The sequence below is a fragment of the Oryx dammah genome, unplaced genomic scaffold (assembly GCF_014754425.2).
Source record: "Oryx dammah isolate SB20612 unplaced genomic scaffold, SCBI_Odam_1.1 HiC_scaffold_18, whole genome shotgun sequence".
NCBI lineage: Eukaryota > Metazoa > Chordata > Mammalia > Artiodactyla > Bovidae > Oryx > Oryx dammah.
This window is the reverse complement of record NW_024070202.1, coordinates 65,571,208-65,598,060: the sequence shown is the minus strand read 5'-3', so window position 1 is coordinate 65,598,060 and position 26,853 is coordinate 65,571,208. Positions and strand designations below refer to the sequence as shown.

General features: G+C 50.7%; 1 protein-coding gene across 2 annotated transcripts in view; it reads left to right on the top strand.

The window, feature by feature from the left end:
• Positions 1-26,853, top strand: part of ADCYAP1R1 (ADCYAP receptor type I) — a 50,918-nt gene that overhangs the window by 3,963 nt on the left and 20,102 nt on the right. For both annotated transcript variants that reach the window (XM_040259686.1, XM_040259687.1), the window contains exons 3-11: positions 14,387-14,494; positions 16,569-16,589; positions 17,829-17,870; positions 20,333-20,442; positions 21,076-21,173; positions 21,636-21,768; positions 22,636-22,789; positions 23,162-23,222; positions 23,789-23,858. In XM_040259686.1, coding sequence (XP_040115620.1) covers positions 14,387-14,494; positions 16,569-16,589; positions 17,829-17,870; positions 20,333-20,442; positions 21,076-21,173; positions 21,636-21,768; positions 22,636-22,789; positions 23,162-23,222; positions 23,789-23,858 — 797 coding nt within the window. The remainder of the gene's footprint in view (positions 1-14,386; positions 14,495-16,568; positions 16,590-17,828; positions 17,871-20,332; positions 20,443-21,075; positions 21,174-21,635; positions 21,769-22,635; positions 22,790-23,161; positions 23,223-23,788; positions 23,859-26,853) is intronic.

The following is a 26,853-nucleotide window of genomic DNA, read 5'->3' as shown; positions in this document are numbered from 1 at the left end:
AAGACCCAATCCAAACCAATTCAACCAGAACCTCAGTCTGTCATAGTCGCCATGATTTTTAAAGGCTCCCCAGGCAATTCTGCTGAGAAGCTAGGCTGAGAATCCTTGAGTTAGGCCCTGGGGAGGCGTAGCTCTTGACGGTAGGTGAGAGCTGAGGGATGGATGATTGGGGAGAACGTTCTAGGCTGAGGGAACCACAGCAGCAAGAAGCGGATAAGGAAGGGGAGTGAGTGGGTCCCTATATCTGGAACCCTGAATTGAAGTCGGTGGGGGTGAGCTAGAGGGAGGTATGGCTGAGGGCCAGGGAGCATGTATCTGTGTGTTGTGTGTCCACTGCCACTGGAGCTGGAGGTAGGAGGGGATGGCACTGGGGGCTTCTTCCCCCAAGCTACTATCTCTGCAGCTTTTCCCCAGGATACCACCTGGACCTCCCTCCTCTAACCCTGCCTCGGGGACCCTGTGAGTCAGGTCACCCTCATACCTAAACTTGAACAAGGAATCTCAAGCCTATGGAAGAATTCCACTAACCCACCCACCGGCTCATTCATTCACTCACTCACTCATCCCCTTGCCCTCTCTCTCATTCAACTCCCATGACAAGCTGGCATCTTGGGTCCTGCCTGGTGGAGTGCAGGCAAGTTTGGGGAAGGATGGGGGCCTGCCGAGAGAGAGGTTCACACACTGATAGCCCTACCTGTAGAGTTCTCCTGGGGAGTGTGGAGACATCTCTAGGGAATAGGTCAGTGAAGTTCAGACCATCTGGAAAGGCTTTCTGGAAGAGCAGAGAGGGGTTAGGGACCAGATTTGGGCTTTGGAGGGCAGATGGGGAAGCCAGGGAAGTTCCAGGTGGGGACTGACCCCAGTAAAAGTAGGAAGGGGGCAGTGAGTATGGTCAGAGGGAATTGTGACAGCTGGCACTCAGATACCAGGGGCCAGATTCTAGATTATTACACATTCACAATTGCATAGCATAGCTCATTTAAACCTCACCAACCTACGAGTTGGTAGCATTTTCCTCCCATTTTCTGGACGAGGCTGTACAGACTCACAAGAGGGTAGGTCACTACCTGTTACCTAGTAAGTTACATAGCCTGGAAGGGTGGAGCCAGGACATGGTTTTGATCCTTCCAGAGTTCGTGCTCTCTGATCACTAGACTGCATTTCAGTTCAGAAAGGAGGGAAGAGACAGCCCCCACCCCCGGCCCCCGCACCCCTACCCCAACCCGAAGGCCTGCAATTTTCTTGGCTACTAAAGGCCAGAGGGTGTTTGTGTTTCCAAGGGCTGGGCTGGCTAGAGGCCTCAGCTTCTAGTGACCTGCTTGGCTAGGTCTCCCAGGCCCCAGCTTCAGCCTTGTGGAAAGAGAGGGGCAGGTAGAGGGGAAGTGTGAGTGTCCAGCTCAGCTCACTTCAGGGGTCCTTCCTGCTGGCTGAGGTTGGAGGAGCCCCATCTTGAGGGTCCTTCAGAGCAGGGGGCCTCTGGGCACTCCAGTGCAGATGTCATGGGAGATATCTGCCATCCTGTCAGCTGCCTGGGCTTGGGCTTGACTCAGGACTCAGGCTGGGTCCTCGGGGCATCCTTGGCTTCAGGTTTAACACGCTTATGAACCATGGGTAGCCATTCTTCCCATCGTGCCTTGTAGAGCTTCTGGGGGCATTTAAAGATGCTGATGGTCAGGCCCTCCCCAAAGCAATGAGAGGAGCATTTGAGCACGGTGACTTGTTGAGAGTGTGTGTTAAAAGCCTCTCAATGATTCTAGAATGTATCCAAGTTTTGGAACCACTGGTGTGGTCAGAGAAGACCATCCTCCAGGGTGCTCATGTCAACTCAGGCCAGAGAGCAGTGCTCAGGGTCCAGGCAAACCCGTCTGGGAGCCAAGAGTCCAATCTGACAGTAAGCAAGAGTCAGCAGTTGTGGATTCTGGTATTGATATCTGTGCCTGGGGTGAATGGAGAGAGACCAGCTCTCCTGCTACAGCCCTTCTCGGCACCTCCCCGCCCCTTCTGTCCCAAGCGCACATGCTATGCATGGAACATTGGTCAAGGGTCAGCCAGTGTCACTGAAACACACCTGAACAAGGAAATCTGTCAGCCTGTTACAATGACTGTGAGTGTGAATTCACGGCAACACTTTTATGTATATTTTTATGCTGATGGCTCAGCAGTAAAGAATCTGCCTGCAGTGCAGGAGATGTGGGTTCAATCCTGGATCAGAAAGATCCCCTGAAGGAGGAAATGGCAACCCACTCCAGTATTCTTGCCTGGAGAATCCCATGGATGGAGCAGCCTGGTGGGCTACCATTCAAAGGGTCACAAAGTTGGACATGACTAAGCAATCGAGCAGGAGTGTGTACTAATATTTATATATTTACTACTTGTGGGCTTCCTTGGTAGCTCAGCTGGTAAAGAATCCACCTGCAATGCAGGAGACCCTGGTTCAATTCCTGGTTCATAAAGATCCCCTGGAGAAGGGATTGGATACCTCTCCAGCATTCTTGGGCTTCCGTGGTGGCTCAGATGGTACAGAATCTACCTGCAGGTTGGGAAGATCCCCTGGAGGAGGGCAAGGCAACCCACTCCAGCATTCTTGCCTGGAGAATCGCCATGGACAAAGGAGCCTGGCGGGCTGCAGTCCATGGAGTCTCAAAGAGTTGGACATGACTGAGCGACTAAGCACAGCATAGCATATTACTTGTATGTCCCCATGATTTTTTATATCCACTAAAGTGAGTGCATTGGAATGAAGACACTGGTCTATTAGAGACGAGATGCGTCTGTGGCATGTTGTAGCTGTGTAGCTGTAGGAGGGGGCCTCCCAGGAGGGCACCTGCGTCTGCTTAAATCCTTACTCCTCACTGATCCTGGGATACCCACCCCCCACGCCCAAAGAGAATATGGGACGGTAACGTATATAGTGGCCTTCAGAGTGGAAGCTGAGGGACAGTGATAGGCTGGGGAGGGGCACTGGGTCTCGTCAGGGTGCTTAAGCGAGTAGAAAATGCAGGGAAGACCATGGAGAGTGAAAGCAAGTTTCTGACTGGGTGGTTTTGTCCACACCATCCTTGGCAGGTTTTAAGGATGTTTATTGGGACCGATGTATTTAGTGGTTTTGTCCCTCATTCCAAAGCCCTGCATGCGAACTAGATCTTAAGACAACACCAAGTCCGGCTTCGTCGTTGTGACGCACGGAGAGGCCGAGGCCAGAGGTGGCCGACACTGGCCAAGTCACACCGAGGGCCGGAGCCAGCTCTGGGACAGGCCCCAGGTCTGCCGTCCCAGCTGGGGAGCGCTAGGAAGCAAGGAGACGAGAGACAAGGAGAAAGGACTCCTGTGCGTGGGAACCGGAGTCGCCTCTCTGAAGCGTCCCCAGGCCCACGCAGGGCACAGGCACCGCCCTCTGGGCTGGCCGCTTTGTTCTCTCTGTTCAGCCCAGGCAGCCCTGCCAGCCCTGGTGAGTCCTGCCAGCACCTCTTCTTTGTGGGGCTGCAGGCTTGCATCAGTCTGGAGGCCTTCCCTGGATTTAAGTGGGCTGGTCAGGTGTGGTCCTCCTTGGGGGTCCCCCGCCCCATACTCTGGAGGAGATGGAAGAGGGAGGCCAGCAGTGGCTTTGGCACGAGGAAAGCGGCTTGGAGGAGACACAAGCAGCCTGCTCATTGCTATTCCAACCCAGCCGCTGAGGCCTGTCCAGGGTGCAGAGTGCATATCCCAGCCCCCACCTCCCCTCTCACCAGGAGAGTGGCCTGAAGGGGGGGAACCTCTGCAAGGCTGGGCCCAGGCTCACCATCCTTGGAGCAAGATCAGCTTCCTGTCTGCGCCTCCCAGCAGCTCTGAGAATGAACAGACCCCCAGCATGGGGGTCTGCAGGGACCCTCCCTCTGAGGAACTCACTTCCCAGATCTGACAAAGGGTTCAGTTTCTGTCCAAACCTGTTTTCCTTTGGTCCCGTAGTTCTCAGATGTAAGCCTGTATCAGAACTTGCTGGAAGGCTTGTTAAAACCCAGATTGCTGGGCCCAGCCCCAGTTTCTGACCCAGTGGATCTGATGGGGCCTGAGAGTCCGCACCTCTGGCAAGCTCCCAGTGGCACTCCTGCTTGGGGGTCCACACTTTGAGGACCACTGACTCCCACAGAGAAGGGCTGCGTCTTTAGTCCTCTCTCCACTCCCCTAACACCGAATTCACAGCTGGTCCACATTTTATGGTTCAGCAACATTGGCTGTAAAGTAAATTTCAGTATGTTGAATCATTTTTCACCCTTGAATTGTATGCCGAGATGAGGGACTTGTTCTAACAATACCCAGGCACCCTCGGGCAGCTTCTCAAAAGAGGGGACGGTGTCTTTGTGTGAGTCCCTCTGGTTTCATGAGTGTTGAACGCTGTGTGGAACTGGACGGAATCATCGCCATGACAACCCGAGATTAGCTCCCTATTTTGTTCCAGTCGGGGCTAATGGCTCTTGCATTCTCTCTCCATTCAACCTGCCCAAGTGGTCTTTCCCCTCCTGCTGTCACAAGGCACTGTATCTCCTTGGCTGCTGTGCGTCTCGGCGTCTCAGCGGGAGCAGCCCCAGAGAGTGTGCCCACCATCACCTCCCACCCCAGCAGAAATCCCCCTGGGCCTGAATTCCTCTCACTGAGTCCTCATCGAGGCTTGTCGTGGGATAGACTGAGCCAGGAAGGCGTAGGCAGGTTTCATGGAGAATTGGGAGGCTTGGGGTGTCAGAGTGGAGAGTTCTCCCAGGGAAGAACACTGTTCAGACTTCCTCTGCATGGGGAAAGAGGATGGGGATGCTCTTGACCCTGAAACCATGACTGGTGCACTTTGCCAGCTCCTCCTTGAAGCAGAGTTTGCTGCAGCCGTGTCATCAGTATCTTCCGGTTGTCCTTGTGTTTCTGGCCAGCCTTCCAAGTCTTCTTTGCCAACTTCTCTTCTGAGTGGTGACCTTCCTTTCGCTGGGGCCAGGCCCTAGTCTCTTCTCTCTCTTTTTTTTTCCTCTCAAATCTACACCCTCTCACTGGACATATTATCTGGGCCCATGGCCCTACATAACTTCCTTGTGCTGACTGCTTCTTGTTCTCTTCCTCCAGTGGCAACTTCCCTTCTGAACACTAGAATTTTATCTAACTGCCTATTTGAAATCTAGTTCTGCTTGGCTCTTTGCATCATCTCAAGCTAAACACACCCCAGATGACACTCTTGAGTTCCAGCTTGCTGATTCCCTCCACCACCTGCTTCTCATCCAGCCTTCCCCACTGTGGCCGGTGGCTCAGTCATCTAGCCATCCAGACACTCAAACCCAGGTGCCAACCTCGGTGTCTCTCTCCCCTTCGCTGTGTAAGTCAGGGTAGCCTAGACCATGGTGCAGTAGCAGATGAGCCTTAACATCTCAGAGACTTAGTACTGTAACGTTTATTGCTTGAACATCACAGGCCAGGGCGGTGGGAAGAGTGGGGAGGTAAGTTTGACTCTACTTAGTCCTTCAGAGATCCATCTCGGAACACTGCCACCCTGGACATGTGGCCTCCAGGGCTGCTGCAGAGAGGGGAGAGACAGAAAGGCTGCGGAGTCCGCAAGGGGTGTTTGAGACCCATTTGTCATCCCCCGCCCGCTCACCATGAGTGAGCACTCAGTCACTTGAGATGGATGAGCATGAATGGTCCCTGGCACACTCACTGGTTGTGTCCAGCCAGTCTGTCACCAAGTCCTGCCTGCAGACCCTCCTACACAGCACTCCATTCTATCTTGGCTGCCAGGCTCTTCATCGAGCCCCACCACCCTCCTCCCAACTGCTGCCACATCCTGATAGGCGTGTCTCCCTGTTTGCTTTCCTGCTCTTGAAATGTATACCTTCCCACACAGCCGAATCAGGCCACTTGCCTCCTTGTCTTAAAATCCCTCTAGGGGAGGCACAATAATGTCCCCACCAAGGATGCCTACATCCTCATCCCCCAAAGTCAGTGGACTGTGTTGCCTTAAAAGACAGAAGGGACTTGGCAGGTACAGTTATGTTAAGATGAGTGAGTAGCCTGTATTATTCAGTATATTCACAAGCATCTTTATAAGTGACAGGAGGCAGCAGGAGGTTCAAAGGAGAGAGATTTGCAGATGCTATGCTACTGGCTTGGAAGATGGAGGAAGGGGCCACAGGGCAAGGGATGTGGGTGGGTGCCTGAATCTGGAAAAGATAAGAAAACAGATTCCTCACTAGAGCCTCCAGAAGAAATGTTCACACCTTGACTTTGGCCCCTTTCTGACTTCTGACGTCCAGAACCGTGAGATAAGAAATCAGGTCATTGTAAGCCACTTAGTTTTCTGTGTTACAGCAACAATGGGAAAGTAATACACCATCCAAGGTCTTCTTCAGCATTTGGCATTAAATCCAAATTTATTCCCGTGATCACAGACTGTAAGCCCTGGATGAGCCAAGACCAGTGGTGCTTATTCATCCCACTTTTGCTCTTCAGTATCTGACTCTTAACAGACACTTAATATTTCTTGAATATGAGTGAAGAAGAGGGAGGGAAGGAGAAAATGAGAAGATGAAAAAAAGGCAAAAGGAGGAGAGGGAGGAAGAGAAAAGGCATCTTGAAATCTTCCAGCCCCAACAGCACTAAGCTTTGTTGGGGCTGGAGTCTGGAACAGATGGGGAGAGAGAAGCTGGACGTATTGCGTGGGTATGGAAAGAAGATGAGTCGTCGTCCGTAGTTAAAAAAAAAAAAACAAAAACAAACCCAAGGTGCTCTCAGGAGCCTAGACCAGTCCTCATCTCCCTGGAAAGTGTTCTTGGGAGCACTCGGCTCCGAGGCTCCTGAGGCCAGAGCCAACCTGTCGAGAATGGGAGAGAAGACAGACCCCACCTCCCTTCTCATCCGGGTCCAGCTGAGAGGTGATAACTGTAGGAAAAATGTGCACGAGGCATCCTGGGAAGCCCTGAGGAGACTTGGGTCTCCTTTGACCCTGGTGATGCCAGCCAGAGGGGTGGGTGGAGGGCTGAGAGCTCCCTATGGGATCAAGGACATTGTCCCATAAAGCAAAACTGTTTATCTATTCACAGCATTTCCAACACCAAATGTGTGCATTTTCCAGTTTTCTATGGATACCCACTGGATGTCCCTACAATTTAATTCAAATCTGACCCTAACGACCTAGAGTTAGCACAGACCCTACAGGTGAAGGGTCAGTTTCAGGAGACTGCTCCCCCATTTCAGATGCCAGTTGCACATCGTGGGTCCTCAGGTAACCCACACTTCAGTCTGACTTGGCTACTGATCAGGGGTTCCCATGGCCTCCTTCTCACACTCAATAATTTGCTATAATGACTTACAGAACACATTTACCAGTTTACTATAAAGGATTTTATAAATGAACAGCCAGATGAAGAGGTCCATAGGATGAGGTCCAATAGAATCCCAAATGTGGGAGCTTCCCAAGTCCAATCCCAAGTGTGTCTTTGTGGAATGTGCCACTCTCTGGCATGTGGATATGTTCACCAACCCAGAAACTCTCCAGATCCCATTGTTTAGGGGTTTATGGATGTTCCATTATGTAGGCACGATAGGTTAAATCATTGGCCTTTGATGATTAACTCGATTTCCAGCCCCAGGGTGAGAGGTGGGGCTGAAAGTTCCAGTTCCTTAATCCCACAGTTGGTTGCCCTGTGGACCAGTCCCTATCCTCCAAGAGCCATGTCATGAACATACACTCAGGTATGGCTGAAAGGGGCTTATGAATAAAGAAAGCTGCTCCTCTGACACCGTCACTCAGGTTGTTCCCAGGGTTTTAGGAGCTCTGTGCCCTAGTGCCAGAGAATTGATGCTTTCGAACTGCGGTTCTGGAGAAGGCTCTTGAGAGTCCTTTGGATGGCAAGATCAAACCAGTCAATCCTAAAGGAAATCAACCCTGACTATTCATTGGAAGGACTAATGCTAAAGCTGAAACTCCAATACTTTACCACCTGATGCAAATAACTGACTCATTGGAAAAGACTCTGATGCTGGGAAAGATTAAAGGCGAAAAGAGAAAGGACCAGCCGGGGATGAGATGATTAGATAGTAGCACTGACTCAATGGACATGAGTTTGAGCAAACTCCGGGAGATCGTGAAGGACCAAGGAGCATGGTGTGCTATAGGCCATGGTGTCGCAAAGAGTTGGACACAACTTAGTGACTAAATAGCACCAAACAGTCAGGGATCTGGGGTGAAGACCAAATGTGTAATTCTTATTATACCACAATATCATAGTCTCACAATATCAGAGTCATTATGATTTATTATATCACGATATCAAATTTATTTTATCACAATATCATAGTCTCCTAAACCCAGACACTAGACTTGGGCCCTAAGGTTTGGGTTCTACTTTTAGGCTTCCTACCTGCTCTGGTGCTACAAGAATTATCCCACTAGGATCTTTAGTCTGTGGAGGGGAGGCAGGCCAGGAACCAGGAGGGCTTGTAGAGTGTGGTGGGCCGTGGGGCAGGTGAGGGGACCTTGGCAGATGCCCTGTTGAGGATGTCTGTCTGGGCAGTGGGGCCAGGGAAAGTAGCCCTAGCCTACTGGCCATCCTTCCAGATCCCAGCAGGTCCTGAGTGACTCTCTTCCAGATCTGAGCTCTGATCACTCAAGGAGCTGGGAGACCACTCAGAGTCACCCAGCCCTTGATGTGCTCAATGGGAAACTGAGTCAGGCTGGAGGATGTGGAGACTTGCCAGAATCATGCTGTGAGCCCTTGGCAAAACTCGAGTCACTGACGCCCTGCCGATGTGGAAGGGGCACCCTGTCCTTTCCCTCCTGCTGCCCTCAAATGTGAACTTCTCAAATTTGTTTTCTCCATCACTGTAGCCCTGGGCCTGATGGACCCTGGCACATGCTAGCTGCTCAGTAAACAGTTGTTGGGAGGATGGATCCTTTACTGCCTCTGTGTCTCTAACCTTCAACCTGGGAACCCTCCTCCATTGTGCCACCTACACCTGAGCCCCTCGGCCCTTGTGACTATGTTCCCTCACTCATCTAACAAGTTCTGGGCCTCGGGAATGTCAGCTGGCAGAAGCAGCTGGCTGTGCCAGGGCCTAATGTTCCACATTAAGGAACATCTGTTGGCCAGGCCTCCAGGGCGTGGGCCAGACACAGCCACACTCCACGGCCATTCTGTGGTCAGCACGGGCCACATTGGCCAAAGATGTACTGGTAGGTCTCTTTCAAGGATATGTTATCATGACTAGCCATGTGTAGGGGGGAGTCCTGCTGTAATGGGTGGACAAGAGTCATCAGTAACAAGCCTGGGACCCATCTCCCTTCATGTGGCCCCCAGAATCCTCATCATCTTGGTTTGTCATCCTCAGAGCTTTCTGTGATGCTTCTGGCTCCCAAATGCAGTCATTCTGGAAGCAGGATACTATGGATTAATGTGACTGCATGTGAATTCTAAAGTTGTTGTTCAGTTGCTAAGTCATGTCCGACTCTTTGTGACCCCATGGACTGCAGCACGACAAGCTCCTCTGTCCTCCACTGTCTCCTGGGGTTTGCTCAAACTCCTGTCCATTGAGTCAGTGATGCTATCTAACCATTCTAAAGTAGCCAGGTCTGAATTCTAAGAGATAGGGTTTTTTACACATCACAACTTTGGACGCTTTCTGATCTAAACATGACCCCAAACTGTGGGCCCCAACAGAGTGGCTGTGAGCTCAGGAGGCCCACCCCAGGCCCCCAGCCCTGTCCAATGCCTGCCAGGCTTCCTCTGTGACTGCCCAGGGGCCCTCCACTGGCCCTTTTCACCTGCTTGGGCTCTATTTCGTCTCTCTGCCTAGGTCTGTCTCAGGGGAATGATTCCCAGGGAAACCTAAGTGAAATAATGAGGTTAGTGGTAATAACAGTGGTGACCAGGCACTGAGTGAGCCTGCCTTTCTTCCAACAACTTTCCGTGTATGAACTCATTAATCCTTCCCACAGCCCTGGGGGTGGGACAGGCACAGGCTGTCTTGTACCCGGCAGAGGAGCCCTCCAAAGTCCTGCTTTAGAGCCTGGTCAACCAGGTGAGGTCCCTTTCCTGGAAGTCCGCATTCTGCCATCAGACACGCCACATACTGCCTCCCGTCTCTGCCTTTGCCCCTCTGTCATGATTCTATTACTCTATGCACTTTCTCTGCCCACCTGGAACACGTGGAGTTCCCTGCTCCTCTCAGGTTGTGTCCTTTCCCTGGATGACCTCTCACCCCGTGGCCTCGCCCATGCCCCTTGTGCTGGAGTGTAAAGCAAGGACAAGGCTCCAGGGATCATGTTAAGGAGCTGAGGTGATAGGACCACTGGTTGGTGCTTACTGATAGTGGTGGCCGTGTGACTTGGTCACATCTGTCTTTGGAAGAGCTCGCAGTCACAAGTGTGTGGGGATGAGTGAGAAGACCAATGGGGAAGCTGTAACCAAGGTCCTAGGGAAAAGTTGTCTGCCCTTGACCAGGTGGAGGTGCATGGATTCCACAACTATTTGACTGTCAGACAGCAGGACTTGGTGACCAGTTGTCTATGGAGCACGAAGAAGGTGACAAAATGAGAATGATTCCAGGATTCCAACTGGGGCTGAGACAGGAAATCAAGTTTTGTAGGAGATGCTCAGTTGAGTCTTAGACAGGCTGGGTGTAGATTGTCTTGGGTCTTTCAAGGTGGGGCTATCCAGCAGGCACCTGGCTGTGAGAGGCAGCCCTCAGGTTGTACAGGAGACAGGCTTGGTAACTGTGTGTATAATTCTGTCAGGAAGCCCTTGAGCCTGGTTCAGTTCAGTTCAGTTCACTGATTGAGGTGTATCTGACTCTTTGCAACCCCATGGACTGCAGCATGCCAGGCTTCCCTGTCCATCACCAACTCCCGGAGCTTGCTCAAACTCACATCCATTGAGCTGGTGATGCCATCCAACAATCTCATCCTTTGTTGTCCCCTTCTCCTGCCTTCAATCTTTCCCAGCATCAGGGTCTTTTCTAATGAGTCAGTTCTTCGCATCAGGTGGTCAAAGTATTGGAGCTTCAGCTTCAGCATCAGTTCTTCCAATGAATATTCAGGACTGATTTCTTTTAGGATGGACTGGTTGGATCTCCTTGCAGTCCAAGGGACTCGCAAGCATCTTCTCCAACACCACAGTTCAGAAGCATCAATTCTTTGGCACTCAGCTTTCTTTATGGTCTCTCACATCCATATATTACTACTAGAAAAAACATAGCTTTGACTATACAGACCTTTGTCAGTAGTCTCTGCTTTTTAATATGCTGTCTAGGTTTGTCATAGCTTTTCTTGCAAGAAGCAAATGTCTTTTAATTTTACTTGCTCCTTGGAAGAAAAGTTTTGAGTCTGTTGATATTGTCTAAGATGAGTGGAGCAAAGGGCCGAGGGCAGGGCAGATGTGAGCATTCGGTCAGGTGGGGCCCCGTGATGAGGGCCAGTAAGGTCAAGTAAGGGTGATGAGGTCAGTAAGGTCAAGAGGCCTCTCAGTGAAGAGGAGGGATGAAGTCAGATGAGGGTGAAGCATGAAGGAGAGGTGAGGATGGAGTGACAAGGAGTGCAGAGAACAACAGCAGGAGGCTGGTGGGGCTGGGAGGAGAGTGGGCACAGGGGTTGGAGGATATGCTGAGCGCCCCAAATCTGAAAATCTAGTCTTCACACTTGACCTCTTCTTCCTCCTGGCAGCTCACACGCCATGAGTCACTGTCTTAATGATTCCTAAATAGCTCTCAGTTTGTCCTTACTCCTCTCCATCCCTTGGTGCTCACCTGATCTGGGCATGCGTCCCCACCACGGTGGTCCCTGCCTCCCGTCCCTTTGTGCTCTGAGTCCTTTCACAGTCCTGGGGTTTGGCTGTGTAGGTCTCTGCCTGGCTGACTCTGCCCTCCTCCCCACCCTCATCTGACCAGTTTGTGCTCCTCCTTTGGTTCCCCTTCATTTTCACTCCATCTGTCCGCTCCAGGCCTGTCCCGAAAGTCCGTGGGTGGCCGGGGCACGGGGTAGTGGTGGCAGTGGAGCACCCTCAGGCCAGCCGGTTCCTGCCTCTCCCTCCAACCAGGAGGTCGATCTGAAGCTGGACCTCGCAGTGATGTGGAGCCTGGGGATGTGGAAGAGCTCGTGTGTGTGTGTGCTGCGTGTGTGCTCTGTATGTGTCTGTGCTCTGTGTGTGTGTGCTGTGTGTGTGTGCTCTGTATGTGCTCTGTGTGTGTGTGCTATGTGTGTGTACGCACTCTGTGTGTATGCTCTGTGTGCGTGTGTGTTGTGTGTATGCATTCTGTGTGTGTGCTCCGTGTGTGTGTGTGCTCTGTGCTGTGTGTGCTCTGTGTGTACGCACTCTGTGTGCATGCTGTGTGTGTGTGTGCTGTGTGTGTATGCACTCTGTGTGTGTGTGTGTGCTCTGTGTGTGTGTATGTGCTCTGTGTGTGTGTGTATGCACTCTGTGTGTGTGTGTGCTCTGTGTGTGTGTGTATGCTCTCTCTCTCTGTGTGCTCTGTGCTGTGTGTGCTCTGTGTGTATGTGCTGTGTGTGTACACACTCTGTGTGTGCTGTGTGTGTGTGTGTTGTGTGTATGCATTCTGTGTGTGTGCTCTGTGTGTGTGTATGCTCTGTGCTGTGTGTGCTCTGTGTGTGTGTGTGCTCTGCATGTGTGTGCTGTGTGTGTATGCACTCTGTGTGCATGCTCTGTGTGTGTGTGTGCTGTGTGTGTATATACTCTGTGTGTGTGTGTGCTCTGTGTGTGTGTGTATGCTCTGTGTGTGTGCTTTGTGTGTGTGCTCTGTGCTGTGTGTGCTCTGTGTGCTGTGTGTGCTCTGTGTGTGTGTGCTCTGTGTGTGTGTGTGTGCTGTGTGTGTGCATGTTCTGTGTGTGTGTGCTGTGTGTGTATGCACTCTGTGTATGTGCTCTGTGTGTGTGTGCTGTGTGTGTGCTATGTGTGTGTGTGCTCTCTGTGTGTGCTGTGTGTGTGTGCTCTGTGTGTGTGTGTGCTGTGTGTGTATGCACTCTGTGTGTGTGCTCTGTGTGTGCTCTGTGTGTGTGTGCTCTGTGTGTGCTGTGTGTGTGTGTGCTCTCTGTGTGTGTGCTCTCTGTGTGTGCTGTGTGTGTGTGCTCTGTGTGTGTGTGTGCTGTGTGTGTATGCACTCTGTGTGTGTGCTCTGTGTGTGTGTGCTGTGTGTGTGTGCTCTGTGTGTGTACGCACTCTGTGTGTGTGCTCTGAGTGCTGTGTGTGCTCTGTGTGTGTGTCCTGTGTGTATGCACTCTGTGTGTGTGCTCTGTGTGTGCTCTGTGTGTGTGTGCTCTCTGTGTGTGTGCTGTGTGTGCTGTGTGCTGTGTGTGTGTGTGCTGTGTGTGTATGCACTCTGTGTGCATGCTCTGTGTGTGCTGTGTGTGTGCATGCTCTGTGTGTGTGTGTGCTATGTGTGTACACACTCTGTGTGTGTGCTCTGTGTGTGCTGTGTGTGTGCATGCTCTGTGCGTGTGTGCTGTGTGTGTACGCACTCTGTGTGTATGCTCTGTGTGTGCTGTGTGTGTGCATGCTGTGTGTGTGTGTGCTGTGTGTGTGCTCTGTGTGTGCTGTGTGTGTACCCACTCTGTGTATGTGCTCTGTGTGTGCATGCTCTGTGTGTGTGTGTGCTGTGTGTGTGCTCTGTGTGTGCTGTGTGTGTACGCACTCTGTGTGTGTGCTCTGTGTGTGTATGTACTCTGTGTGTGTGCTCTGTGTGTGCTCTGTGTGCTCTGTGTGTGTGTGTGTGCTCTGTGTGTGTGCTCTGTGTGCTCTGTGTGTGTGTGCTCTGTGTGTGTGCTCTGTGTGTGTGTGTGCTGTGTGTGTGTGCTCTGTGTGCATGCTCTGTGTGTGTGTGTGTGTGCTGTGTGTGTGCTCTGTGTGCATGCTCTGTGTGTGTGTGTGTGCTGTGTGTGTGCTCTGTGTGCATGCTCTGTGTGTGTGTGTGTGCTCTGTGTGTGTGCTCTGTGTGTGCTCTGTGTGTGTGTGCTCTGTGTGTATACGCACTCTGTGTGTGTGTGTGCTGTGTGTGTGTGCTGTGTGTGCATGCTGTGTGTGTGTGTGTGTGTGTGCTGTGTGTGTGCTCTGTGTGCATGCTCTGTGTGTGTGTGCTGTGTGTGTATGCACTCTGTGTGCATGCTCTGTGTGTGTGTGTGTGTGCTGTGTGTGTATGCACTCTGTGTGTGTGTGCTCTGTGTGTGTGTGTGCTGTGTGTGTGTGCTCTATGTGTGTACGCTCTCTCTGTGTGTGTGTGCTCTGTGTGTATGCTCTGTGTGTGTGTGTGTGTGTGCTGTGTGTGTATGTACTCTGTGTGTGTGTCTATGCTCTGTGTGTGCTGTGTGTGCTCTGTGAGTGTGTGGGGGGGAAGGACTATGGATGCCCTCTCACCGTGGTTTTCATCCTCACAGGGTGCCCTGGGATGTGGGACAACATCACATGTTGGAAGCCCGCCCACGTGGGTGAGATGGTCCTCGTCAGTTGCCCTGAACTCTTCCGAATCTTCAACCCAGACCAAGGTGAGTTCCTCCCAGGGCCTCTTCAGGCTACACTCGGTCCAGCCTGTTCCCCCAAGTCAGACCCCAGGCATTCCTGGGAGACAAGCACCAAAGACCGGGGGCACCCTGCAGGGAGGAGGTTCCCATTTCGGAGCTCTGTGGTGGTGAGATGAAATCAGGGACCCCCGTGCACAAAGGGACACAGAAGCACCGCTCACACGTGGCAAGGCCCTGCAGAGGTGCGTCATCGTGGTGGGGCAAGGCTAGGCTCTCGGATGTGGGCTTCATCGCGTAACCCAGCTGGGGACCTTGAGCAGGGCAGTCACCCCTCTGTCCCCCCATTTCCTAGTCTATCAGATGAGAATGTGGAATGGTGACTGGGAGAATTTAAGTGGAAGATGCTGGTGGAAGTCCCTTAGCAGGACTGGGTGCAGCTTGATGGTCAGCCGTAAGTGTGAGCTGATGTTATCACCACGATCACTCATACAGGGAGGCCAGATGACTGCTCTCCATGGGGAGGGGCCTGAGGGGAAAGGGTTCCGAGGGATCTCTCCTTTGGATGTGAGTCTGGTGGGCTCTCCAGGCCTATTTCTGCCTTGGCAGAGACTCATGGACCCCAAAAGAAGGTTGGTGTCTGCTTTTAGTGAACATTGACACTGGGAGGGGCCTGGAGCCAGACTGGCCTTCTGCCCCAACTCTGTGGGTATCCCAGGAAGCAGGGTGGCAAGCTGAGGGTTGCTGAGTTAGGCTGGGTAGAGGCAGATGGAGGGAGTGGGCTCCAGGCAGATGATGTACTGAGAACCACGCATGGGCCACCTAGTCCTGGGCTGGGGCCTTGGTTTGAGGAAGGAGTGTAGGGACTCCTACAGGGGCTAGAGGCTCTGAGACACTTGTGTAGCCATGCATGAGTCCCCTGAGACCTGGTCCTCAGCTTCCTCCCTCACGTGCCTAAGGCCTCGGTCAGCGTCCGTCTAGAATTAGAGTCTCCAAGCTGTGCTTCACTCCACTGTTGTCTAGCCCATGTCAGAGGCAGAGGCAAATTTTTTTCACACCTGAAAGTCCAGCAACCTTGTTTCTGCCTGCAGAGGAGTCTGCTTGGAGGAGGTGGTGCAGGGAGATAGAGGCAGTGTGTTGGGGATGCCCGGCCCCACGTCTGGCTCCCCACTCAGGACTAGAGAAGGCAGGGTCTAGCTATGCTGCCCCTATCTTGCCTCCCCGACTTTCTGTTTGGGCCCGTTAGCCATACCTTCTACCTCCAGAATCTCAGTCCAGGCCAGTCCAGCAGTTAAATTCTCCCATCCTGACAGTGGCACGAGGACTGGATACAACCCAGAGTAGAACGGGAAGTGCTGAAAGGAGAGGCACAGTGTGAATGGTGGCTCGTCAAGCGGGGTGGCAGCCCAGTGATTCAGCCCCAATTTCTAATTCATTCCTATAGAAACCAATTAATCACTTCCTCCATTCACGTACTCCTTTCATTCAGTCATTTATTTAAAGTTGACAGAACAGCTACTCTGGGTCAGGTACCGTGGCAGGACTACTTTTCCACCACGCACAGAAAAGGTAAAATGAATCAGCAGTAAAATAAAATTTTCTTAAGATACGCTTTCTTGCAGATTCTATGCCTCCCTCTGGCAATTGCACAATGAATGTGTTATTTACACCTGCCTCTTAATGGTTCATTAAGGCAGGGCCTTTTAGCATCTCCATTCACAAAGTTAGACTTGACTTAAATACTTAGAAAGCTGAGAACTGCAGTTTTCCTTTTATTTCCTGGTTCCCAGGGCTGAATCTCATGCTCATTGTAATAGTTGCTGCTCTGCAACTGTTGGAGATGCAGGAACGCGATCTCGCTCCTCCTTCGGAATGCCTTTCTTTCTCAGTAACTGTGCCCTATTCTTGCAGAAAGGGTAGAAGTCTCTAGAAGAACAGTAGAATCCCAGCTTGTAGTTCTCAGGCCTCTGGGGCCTCAGCACAACTTCTCTTCAGAGTCTGGGAGTGGGAAGGAGGAGGGCACCATCAGCAGGGCTCAGAGAGCAGATTGACTTTAGCCAACCTTGCTCACCTCTGTGTTTTCTCTCTTGCTCTGTTTCAGTCTGGGAAACGGAAACCATCGGTAAGAGGAACCTTGGAGAGGACAGACTGCTGATCATCTGTCCATCCAGCAGGAGCCCAACTGGCTGTTAGGAGTGGGTGGGGGTGGAATGAGAGGTTCATCAGGGGCTGGGCTCATCCCTCCTTTCCCTCCCCTCCACCCTTGGCCATCTGGAAGCTGGGGAGACACAGGGAGATGGAAAGTTGCAGCCCTGGTCTCAGGGTGCTCATGGGCTTGTTTGGGAAGATGGGACTCGCCTATAGAGGGGCAGCAAGCAAGGACACCTGTGTGCTTTGGCATGAGCTTCTGTACACATACAGGCCTGACTGTGTGTGTGAGCCCATGCCGATACTGACATCCCCAGGGCCATGGAGTTGGAATGTACGGCAGGCTCTGGAGCAGAAGAGACCTAACAAGGCAAACTAATTAGTTTGACATGCAGGCAAACTAATGATGGTGTCAGGGAAGGCTTCTTGAAGGAGGTGACATGTCAGTTGGACCTTGAAAACACAGTTTGGAAAAGTAGAGGGAAATGAGGGTTCATTGCTAGCAGAGGATTCAGCCTAAAAAAAAAGGTAGAGGTGGAAATGAAGAATTGGGAGAGAAAGAGAAAAATATGTCTGAGGAGGAAATGTTTGGAGTTCTGGGGTTCCTTTGATGGGAGCAGTTTGTGGGCTGAGGTGGAGGGTTGAACACCAAACAAAAAAACCCAAGAGCAGGATCCATATTGCTATTCTATGTCCTTTTTCCTGAAAAGAGCCGGTTAATGAGCTTGTTTACAAAACTGAAATAGACTCAGAGATAGAAAGCAAAAGAAGATAGTGGAGGTGGAGGTAGAGGTAAATTAGGAGTTTTCCACGAACATATATGCACTATTTTATACAAGTTAGACAAACAACAAGGAAAGACGAAAAAGGGAAAAGGCCAGTCACCCTCTTCCAGTCCTCTCTCACTCCAGAGGCCCTCCCCTCCTCCCGACAATGTCTCATTTCCATACCCTGTCATCCAGTGGGGAGAACTGAGTCATGAGCCACCATTAGCATCATAGAAATACAAAGCAAATGGGATGGCCCTGGAAGGTACAGTGTGTGTGTGGCTGCTGTGTGTGATGCTTCCTCTTGGCCAAGACCCCACCTCCTCCTAGCCCCCCTTCTCTAGACTAGGGGCAGCCTTGACTTTCCAGGGAGCAGAGTAAGCAGTGGATAGCCCTGGCAAGCTGATGGTCAAGTGTCCTGACTCATGTCCACATCTGTTTTGCAGGAGAGTTCGGTTTTGCAGACAGTAAATCCTTGGATCTCTCAGGTAAGGGATGAGCTAAAATTGACCATGGGCTGGGTAGATGGAGGACGTCTAACATATGAGGTCACAGGGAGCTAACCTGTGAGCTTGGGGACCCCCTTCCTGGCGGAACTATGCCCCTCTGTGGCTCTGTGATCTTTGGTAGCTCACTTTCCTTCTCTGATGAAGTTGTGGATTTTCTCCACGGAAATTTGCATGCAAGTGCTCAGACAGAACACCGTGCGTATAATTTCAGAGAAGGACAGATCTCAGTAAAAGAACTTCTAGATTAAATGGCCTGTGAAAGCTTGGAGCTCCTACAGGTAGAACAGTGGTTCTCATACTTTGTGATCACGGTCACCTGCATGCTAAGTCACTTCAGTCGTGTCTGACTCTTTGTGACCCCGTGGACTGTAGCCCACCAGGGTCTTCTGTCCATGGGATTCTCCAGGCAGAAATATTGGAGTGGGTTGCCATTCCCTTCTCCAGCACAGTCACCTAGTGGGCTTGTTAAAACAGATTCCTGAACCTCACCCCAAGAGTCTCTGATAGAGCAGTCTGGGTGGGGCCTGAGAATGTGCATTTTGGCCAGTCTCCCTGGTGATGCTAATGGGCCCGTCTAGGGAGGGCACCCACTTTGAGAACCTCCGCCCTAAGATTCTGTGCTTCTATGAAGTTGCTGGAGGAAAACAGCCTAGTGAAGTAGGCGCAGCCACTGCAGGGTGTTGGCAGTCTGGAGAGTACTCCATCTTCCGGAGATTTCTATCAGAACAATAGACCAGCAGATTCATGGAATAGTTCTAAACAAAAAGGTTTATACTTTTCTGAGCCCACACTATATTTTGAAAAGGGTAAGAAGGAAAATAAAAGAAAGGAAATGGCTTGTATCTCCAGGATACTTTTTAAAAAAAATGTTTTTCAGTTCAGCTTCCCTTTCCTCTTCCCACCGCCCTGATGTGGGCAGAGCAGAGAGGAGACCCCGGGAAGGGAAGGGCTTGGCCGCTGCCCTGGTCCCCTAGGACGTGCAGCCTTTCTGAAAGAAACGTTCAGAGGGACTTGGAAGGAGGGTGCCAATAGCAGCCTGAAACAGATTTGCTGGAAGAAAAACCCATTTGGTATCAAACTGTGGGACAGAAGTGACCTCGTCTCTCCTGGGCCTGCCAGACGTCCTCCTTGTCCTGGGTCACATACGACTCAGAATCTGAGCTGCCGTAGGAGACCAGTCTCCCTGCTCTGGGCAGAGCTCTCTTTATGGCAAGATCCCTCACCCTCTGGTGCTTCCCAAAGCCCAAGGAAGTGCATTTCTGACTCTTGGTTGAAAATAACTGGCCTTGGATCTTCCAACTCAATCAGCAGGACACGAGGTTGGAAAAGTGTTGGCGATTCCTGTGTTGGCTGCTGCCTTTGTCCCTGTCCGAACTCCCCAGAGATGGCCTTGGCCTCTGAGCAGGGGTTCTTCCAGCAGCATGGATGCTGGAACCCCTTTTATACAGATGTCTTTTGTTTATGATTTCCTGGCCCCTGAGTCCTGTGAAAGGAAGAGCCACCCCCAGGTGTCCTAATACACCAGGTAAACTCCCAGGAAGCCAGTCGGAAGAGGGGTCAGCCTGGGGCCACACTCAGGGCCTGGGCTGGAGGCAAAGAGGGCTGTTGCCTTTTCCCTTCCCCTAGATATCATGGTTCACCCTTAGACAGTCAGGAGCAGAGAGGATAAAATGAGCAACCATTAAAGGCTAAAAGGCCCCAGGCAGGGTGAAAACCAGACTGGACTCCACTCTGCAGACAGCAAATGACTCCTGCCTCCTCTGGTGTCCTACAAAATGGCCTTTAAAGTCAAGCTGAAGAAAATTAAAGTACATTAGTGATAGGAAACAGACTTCTGAACTTGAAAAGGCAGAAGTCTTTTTTTTTTTTTTTTAGAATATGTATCTTAATAAGATCTGATGCTAGGTTAATGGAGGTCTGGTCCTTGTTAATTAAGCAAGCCTCGTACCCCCGGACACCACGGAAGCTGCTGGAAGGCCCAGAACTCCCGGTGAAAGCCTCACCTGGAGCTTCTCCAGATATGACGAGAGCTCCTGCCACACACACCACCCCCCGCCAAGGTGATTCCTGGGCCAGGAACTCTGGGCCTGGAATCTGCATTTGTGATCCCAGGTCATTCTCGTGCTCTTCCAGGGCCTTCAGGAGGGGCTCAGGCCTTTTCCTAGAGGGAAGGAGGCTGGATTCATCCTGGCTCAATCCTCTCCTTGTTTAGAGGTCAGCTTTCATTGGGCCCCCCTGTACCTCATGTTCTTAGTATAAAGGCTAAGCAGTTATTGTTTTCACTCGGACACTGGAATATCTCATGAACCTGCGGCTGCCATGCTTCTCAGATGGACATGTGGATTTCCAGGAATTGCTACTCAAGGAGTAATAGGCCATTAAGAATTTTAGACCCCTCTTCCATCACTTCTGTGCCTCATCACATTTTTGTTTTGCTGCAGACATGAGGGTGGTGAGCCGGAATTGCACGGAGGATGGGTGGTCGGAGCCATTCCCGCATTATTTCGATGCCTGTGGGTTTGAGGAGTATGAATATGAGACTGGGGACCAGGTGAGCATCTGCTGCCCTCCTGAAGGTGGAGGGATGGGGCCAAGGAGGCAGCTGGAAGCCTGTGTCCCCCACAGGCCCCGACTCCTGATGGAACTGCAGAAACTCGAGTCCCCAGGCAGCATCCATGAGTGCCTGCTGTGTAGCCAGATGCACGCAGGGCAGGACTTTCACTCACTCATTCTAGGCTGAGAAACAACTGTCTTGCTGCCTGAGCGCCTCCAGCCCCACCACGTGTCCACCTCGTGGCTTTTCCAGGATACCTGCCTTTCTGTGGTCCAGCCATTGTAGGGTTAATGCAGGGCCCAGCAGGGGGCCCCCTGGATCCTTCTCCAGGCTAAAGGCCGGCTCCGTTCTGGCTGGACAGTGCTCCTGCACTCTACCAGCATTTAGCTTCTGCGCAGTGCAGATGGACAGAAGGAGGAGGTGGCTCAGTGGGAATGGGCTTGGGGAGCTTGGGGTGGTGGAGGAACTGATGGAGGAGGGGAAGAGATGTGATCAACTAGAGAAGAGGGGAAGGAGGAGCTGGGTAGCATGCCCAGAGGTGGGCAGGCCTGGCCTGGGAGGCTTGGTGTCCTCCCCAGGGGGCCGGGGGCAGGCCCCACATGGAGCCCTGTGCCTTGTGCTCTGCTCCAGGATTACTACTACCTGTCGGTGAAGGCCCTGTATACAGTTGGCTACAGCACGTCTCTCGTCACCCTCACCACCGCCATGGTCATCCTGTGTCGTTTTCGGTGAGGTTCCCGACAGCCGTCAAGTGATTGCAGCCCACCCCAGTACAGAGCCCTGGCTCTGTACCTCCCACCCCCGACTCCTGCCCTGGATGTCAGCCCTGGACGTCTCTTGAAAGAGACCTACAATAAGAGATAGGACCCCAGAGAGGACAGCTGACTTGTCCGGGGCCACACACAGCAAGGCAGACCAGGGGCAGTAGACCTACGCCCCTCGCATTATCTTCCTGGTCTGGATGGAGAGAGGTCACAGGAGGGAGCAGTATGGCCCCAGTAGTGGGGCCAGGAGGTGGGAGCCTGGGAGTGAGTGAGGGTTTAGAGAGCTGGGAAGAAGGCGTGGTCTAGGTGGACAACCCCCTTGAGACAAAGCTGTGGAGTCAGCCCAAAGCGGACCCCAGGGTGGAGGGTGGAAGGCTGTGGGGCTCCTTACTTCAAGGCATCTGTCTTCCCCGCCCGTGGGCGTAGGAAGCTGCACTGCACCCGCAACTTCATCCACATGAACCTCTTCGTGTCATTTATGCTGAGGGCCATCTCTGTCTTCATCAAAGACTGGATCCTCTACGCTGAGCAGGACAGCAATCACTGCTTTGTCTCCACTGTGAGTGCGCTGAGCCCTGCCACAATTGGTCCTCCCTGCAACGCCCCGCTGTCCAGGTGTTTTCCTGCAGGTTGAGATGTTGGCCCCAGTGAGCACAGAAACCCAGGAATGACCATGAGGTTACTAGCAGCCGGTGAGACCCGGCTTGACATCACTTCCTGTTCCTTGGCCTGTGGGTATACTTGGCAGAGCAGTTGAGGCAGGTCAGGTGGAGATGTCAAGCCCCACTTGACTAAGGAGGGAACTTGGCTTAGAGAGAGGACTGGCCTGGTCACTGGTGCTTTAGCCCAAGACGGAGCCAAGGGGCTGACTGACTGGGGTTCCCTCCATACCACCTACCCAGTTTTGATAGCTTTGGAAGTAAGCAGAAAAGAGAACAGCTCAGAGCACAACGCCTTGACCTGAGAGGGCACACTTGGAGGCGGGTGTCTATGAGACTTCTGGGGGGGGCAAGGGTATCCCATTTACCCATGTGGTATCTGAACCCTTTATTGTACCAAGGAGGCTCCTTCCTCTTTATTCTCTTTATTCTCCTCTTCTGTGGGCGCTGGGGAAGGGGCAGAAAGTTGGGGAGAGTGAGCCTGGGGAGAAGAGAGGGTTCTGTGTGCACCCCCTGACCCCACCCCATCCCCATCCTTTTCTTACATATGCAGAGCTGCCTCCATGGGCAACTTTGATTCAGACTCATAGGATGCTGCAATTTTAGACTCTGAATCCAGGAATGTTGAGTCTTTCAGACCCAAGGGGTGTTTAAGCTGGAGATGCCTAAGCTGAGGGCCCTCAGGATTCCCCATGGTCCTGTTGGGCTGGATTTTCAAGGTTTGTTGGGGGCTTGCACCTCCCTCCTCTTCCTCACTCACCCTGCAGGTGGAATGCAAGGCCGTGATGGTTTTCTTCCACTACTGCGTCGTATCCAACTACTTCTGGCTGTTCATCGAGGGCCTGTATCTCTTCACCCTGCTGGTGGAGACCTTCTTCCCCGAGAGGAGATATTTCTACTGGTACATCATCATTGGCTGGGGTAGGTCTCTGACTGTGGCCTGGACAGGTTCAGGGAGTATTAGTCAGAGGAGGGAGGCAGAGGGAGGTGCTGCCCTGTCTCACAGCTATGGCATACTGCTGGATCTTGGATACTTTTTGCTCTTCTTGTAGAAAGCCTACCAGCTGAGGGAGGGGATAGCCCAGGGTCTGAGGGAGACATGGACCCCCAGAAGGCCTGGGTATGAGGGACAGTTAGGGTCCCCAGGACACCAGGTCTGAGAGGGAGATATGCCCCATGGACCAGAACCCCATGTCTGAGGGGTCCATTGGCCCCCAGAAGCCCCAGGTCTGAGGGGGATTCTGGGCCTATTAGTTTTCCTATTATCATGGGGCTCCTTTTCTTTGTATCCAGGGACACCGACTGTGTGTGTGTCCGTGTGGGCTATGCTGAGGCTCTACTTCGATGACACTGGGTGAGTACATGCTCGAGAGCTGGGGCCGGAGCCCCAGGTAGGCTGTCAGTTAACGCCCTGAACTTCATGTTGACTGTCTCAGACAAACCATCCGACGCCGGGCCTGGCTACACCACCAGCCCTGAGCACTGGCTATGCCGTGAACCCGCTGTGGCTGGATCCACCCTGCCACGTCTCAACTGGGACCCAGTGAGGGAGTGCACAAGGTTTCAGAGCCCTACTCTGCCTCTGGGCTCAGCTCTGAGTGACTGCTCTCCTTTCAGGGAGGAGGGGGGAGCATCGAGGCTGAGACAGCATCCCCAAGAACCTGAGGTCTCCAGGGGGAACGTGGCCCTTGCCCAGGAGCCCAGCAGTGCCCTGACTCCTGGGCTCAAATTGCTGCCTTGACAGTGGAGCAGAAGAGAGCACCAAAGCACTGGGACCAGGACTGGGCTTGGGGGTACAGTCCATCAGCTCTCCTTTCAGCCAGCCCCGCTTCCGAGCCACAGGGGAAGAATGCCACCCCATTGTCTTGCAGGGCTCCCGGCTCCCAAGCGTCATCTCTCTTTTTTCTGTCTGTCTTACAGCTGCTGGGATATGAATGACAACACGGCTCTGTGGTGGGTGATCAAAGGTCCGGTAGTTGGCTCCATAATGGTGAGTGTGCTTGGGACAAGAAGCAGGAGAGAGACAGAGGTCTGGGCTGAAAGGTCCGGGAGAGGAGAAATAAAGTGGTCACCACACAAACCAACCTCCTTTTTCACGGCTGTGTTATGTTCTGCAACATGGATGTGCAAGTTATTTAGCTATTTCACTAGTGTTGGGCATTTGTCTTTATTCCATTTTACCTCATTATGGAAGATGCTATTATGAAGAGTTCTCTGCATAGTTTTGAGAACGTGTGAGTATTTCTTTAGAATTAATCCCTAGAAGCAGAATTGCCAGGTCAAAAAGGGTATCTCGTATCATTGTCTGCACTTGTAATTTCAATCATTTAAATTTTTGCACAGCTTTGTGGGAGATAATGTAGCTCATCGTTTTAATTTCTCCACATTGCTTGTGCAGCAAAGCAATTTTTTGGACACATTTATTGACAATTTGCTTTTTTTCTGGTTACTGTCTGTTTATTTCTTTGCTCATTTTTTCTAGCCCAGTTGTTATCTTTCTTACTGTTTGACAGATAGTAATGCTTCATTTGTTACACATATTGTAAATATAATTCCAACATTGCATGGTTTTATATAGTCAGACCACCAGGCCTTTTCATCATGAATTCTGAGGCTTATTTCTTGTTTCTGGAAGTCTTTCCCAACCTGAGAATATAAAAGTAATCTTAATTGCTTTATAACGATGTTATAAATTGGATTATTACATGTATGATGGGCTTCCCTGGTGGCTCAGATGGTAAAGAATCTGCCTGCCAGTGCTGGAGACCTGGGTTCGATTCCTAGCTTGGGAAGATCCCCTGGAGGAGGGCACAGCAACCCACTCCAATATCCTTGCCTAGAGAATTCCACGGACAGAGGAGCCTGGCGGACTACAGTCTGTGGGGTCACAGAGTCAGACGACTGAGCCACTAACACTTCCACTTCCCTTCCATGTATGTCTTTAATCCACCTGAAATTTTTTTCTCTGATCTGAAATATCTAATCTTATCAAGTTGTTTTTTTCCCAATGGATAGACATTCCACCCTCTAAATATTTTTATTGAATAGGTCATCCTTTCTCCATCAGGTAGAAATGGAACTTTATTATAAACACTCAATGTAGTCTACTTGTGTTTAGCTCCATGTTACTAATCTATGCGGCTCTTCTTGCGGCGAGTGCCCCATAGTGCTGGTTACCATAAACTGGCAGCAGGTTTTGATATCTGCTGTGGCTAATATTCCTTTCATTATTTTTTCCCTTCAGAATTTTCTTGCACGTTTACTTTTTCACATGGACTTGCACATGTGTCACGTTGAAGGAAAAAGACTGGTTGAAATTTTTTTATAGGAATGCCACTGAATTTATAAGCAAATTTGGAGGAGACGTGGTTTTCTTAAAACACTAAGTCTTCCTTTCCAAGAATATGGCATGATTCTCTGTTTATTTAGTCTTTCTCACAGAGTCATTCTGTATAGTGTGTTTTCAAGTTGTCTTGGTAAGTTTACCTTTATGGTGTCTTTCAGTTTGTGCTCGTGTGTAGGAATTATTCTTTTGTTGTATTTTCTAGTGGGTGTATTTGTGCTGGTGTTTAGGAAACCTGTTAGTTTTTGTGTATTTTTTTCCTTTCTTGGTTACCTTTGAAGCTCTTTTATTGGTTCTTATCCCTTTTCAGTTGGTTCTCATGGAAAATTATATAACCTATAAATGAAAATATTTTTCTCCTTCATTTCCAATATGTATACTGTTTATTCCTTGGTTTTGTTGAGGATGATGTTTGCTACAGTTTTGGGCAGCTACCCTTCGCTGAATTAGGAAAGTTTCTATTTCTGACTTGTTTCAGTGTGTATTTTTAAAAATAAGGAATAGATGTCAACTTTTATCAACTGTGTTTTGGAGACATTAATTGCTCATTTCTTTAGTGATGAACATTGATAATATTCCAGTTTATCTTCATGATGAACAATGCTGCTGTGGATATATTTGTGCATACCCTTGAGTATGTATGAATGTGTCTTTAGAATATATGTCCAGGAGTAGAATTTCTGGGACAAAGGATATATACATTTAATATTTTCGTGGACATCAAATTGCCCTCCACATGTGGACTATAAAAGTACTCATTTCTCATGTTTTCATTGGTGTTTCGATTACTGAACTATTCACCGATCTTATGGGGATAAAGATAGCTCATTGTTTTAATCTGTTAATGTAACAAAAGTGGGCTTCCCTGATGGCTAAGTGGTAGAGAATCTGCCTGCCAGTGCAGGAGATGTGGGTTCAGTCCTTGGGTTGGGAAGATCCCCTGGAGAAGGAAACGGCAACCCACTCCAGTATTCTTGTCTGGGAAGCTCCATGGACAGAGGAGCCTGGTGGGCTCCATTGGATGGCAAAGAGTCAGACATGACTTAGTAACTAAACAGCAACAACAAATGTTACTGGATTTTTTTCCCTCTTGGCATAAAACCTTTATTGCCCGATCTGTTTGTCCTTTTAATGCACTGCTAACTTTTTTGTTTGTTAATATTCAGTTTATAGCTTTTGCATTGTTCTTTGTATGTTCTCTGGTTTTAGACATGTGCCTGATCATGTGTGTGAACATGGTTTCTGCGCTTGTCTGGGTTTTGTAGCAGGGTTTTGTTCACTTCATAGGTAATTTGGGAGGTTTTCTTTTTATTTGCTTTTAAATAATAATGTAGCATGTAAATTCCATCTTCCCTAAAGGTCTTATGAAACTGGCTGGTCAAATGATCTGGGCTGGTGCCTTTTAATACATGCATCTTTGATTATTTTTAAACTTTTCTTGAGGTCATTGTGCTGTTCTGATTTCTACATCTTGATTTGACTTGATTAATTTATATTTTACCATATCTGATCTTTTTCCTTGTGATGATTTAAAATACTGTACACATCTGTTGTCTTGTCCTCTTTCTTATCCTTAAATTTGTTTAATTGCATTTTCTCCTTTTGGAAGGACTAATGTATGCAGTTAACAGTATTGACTGTG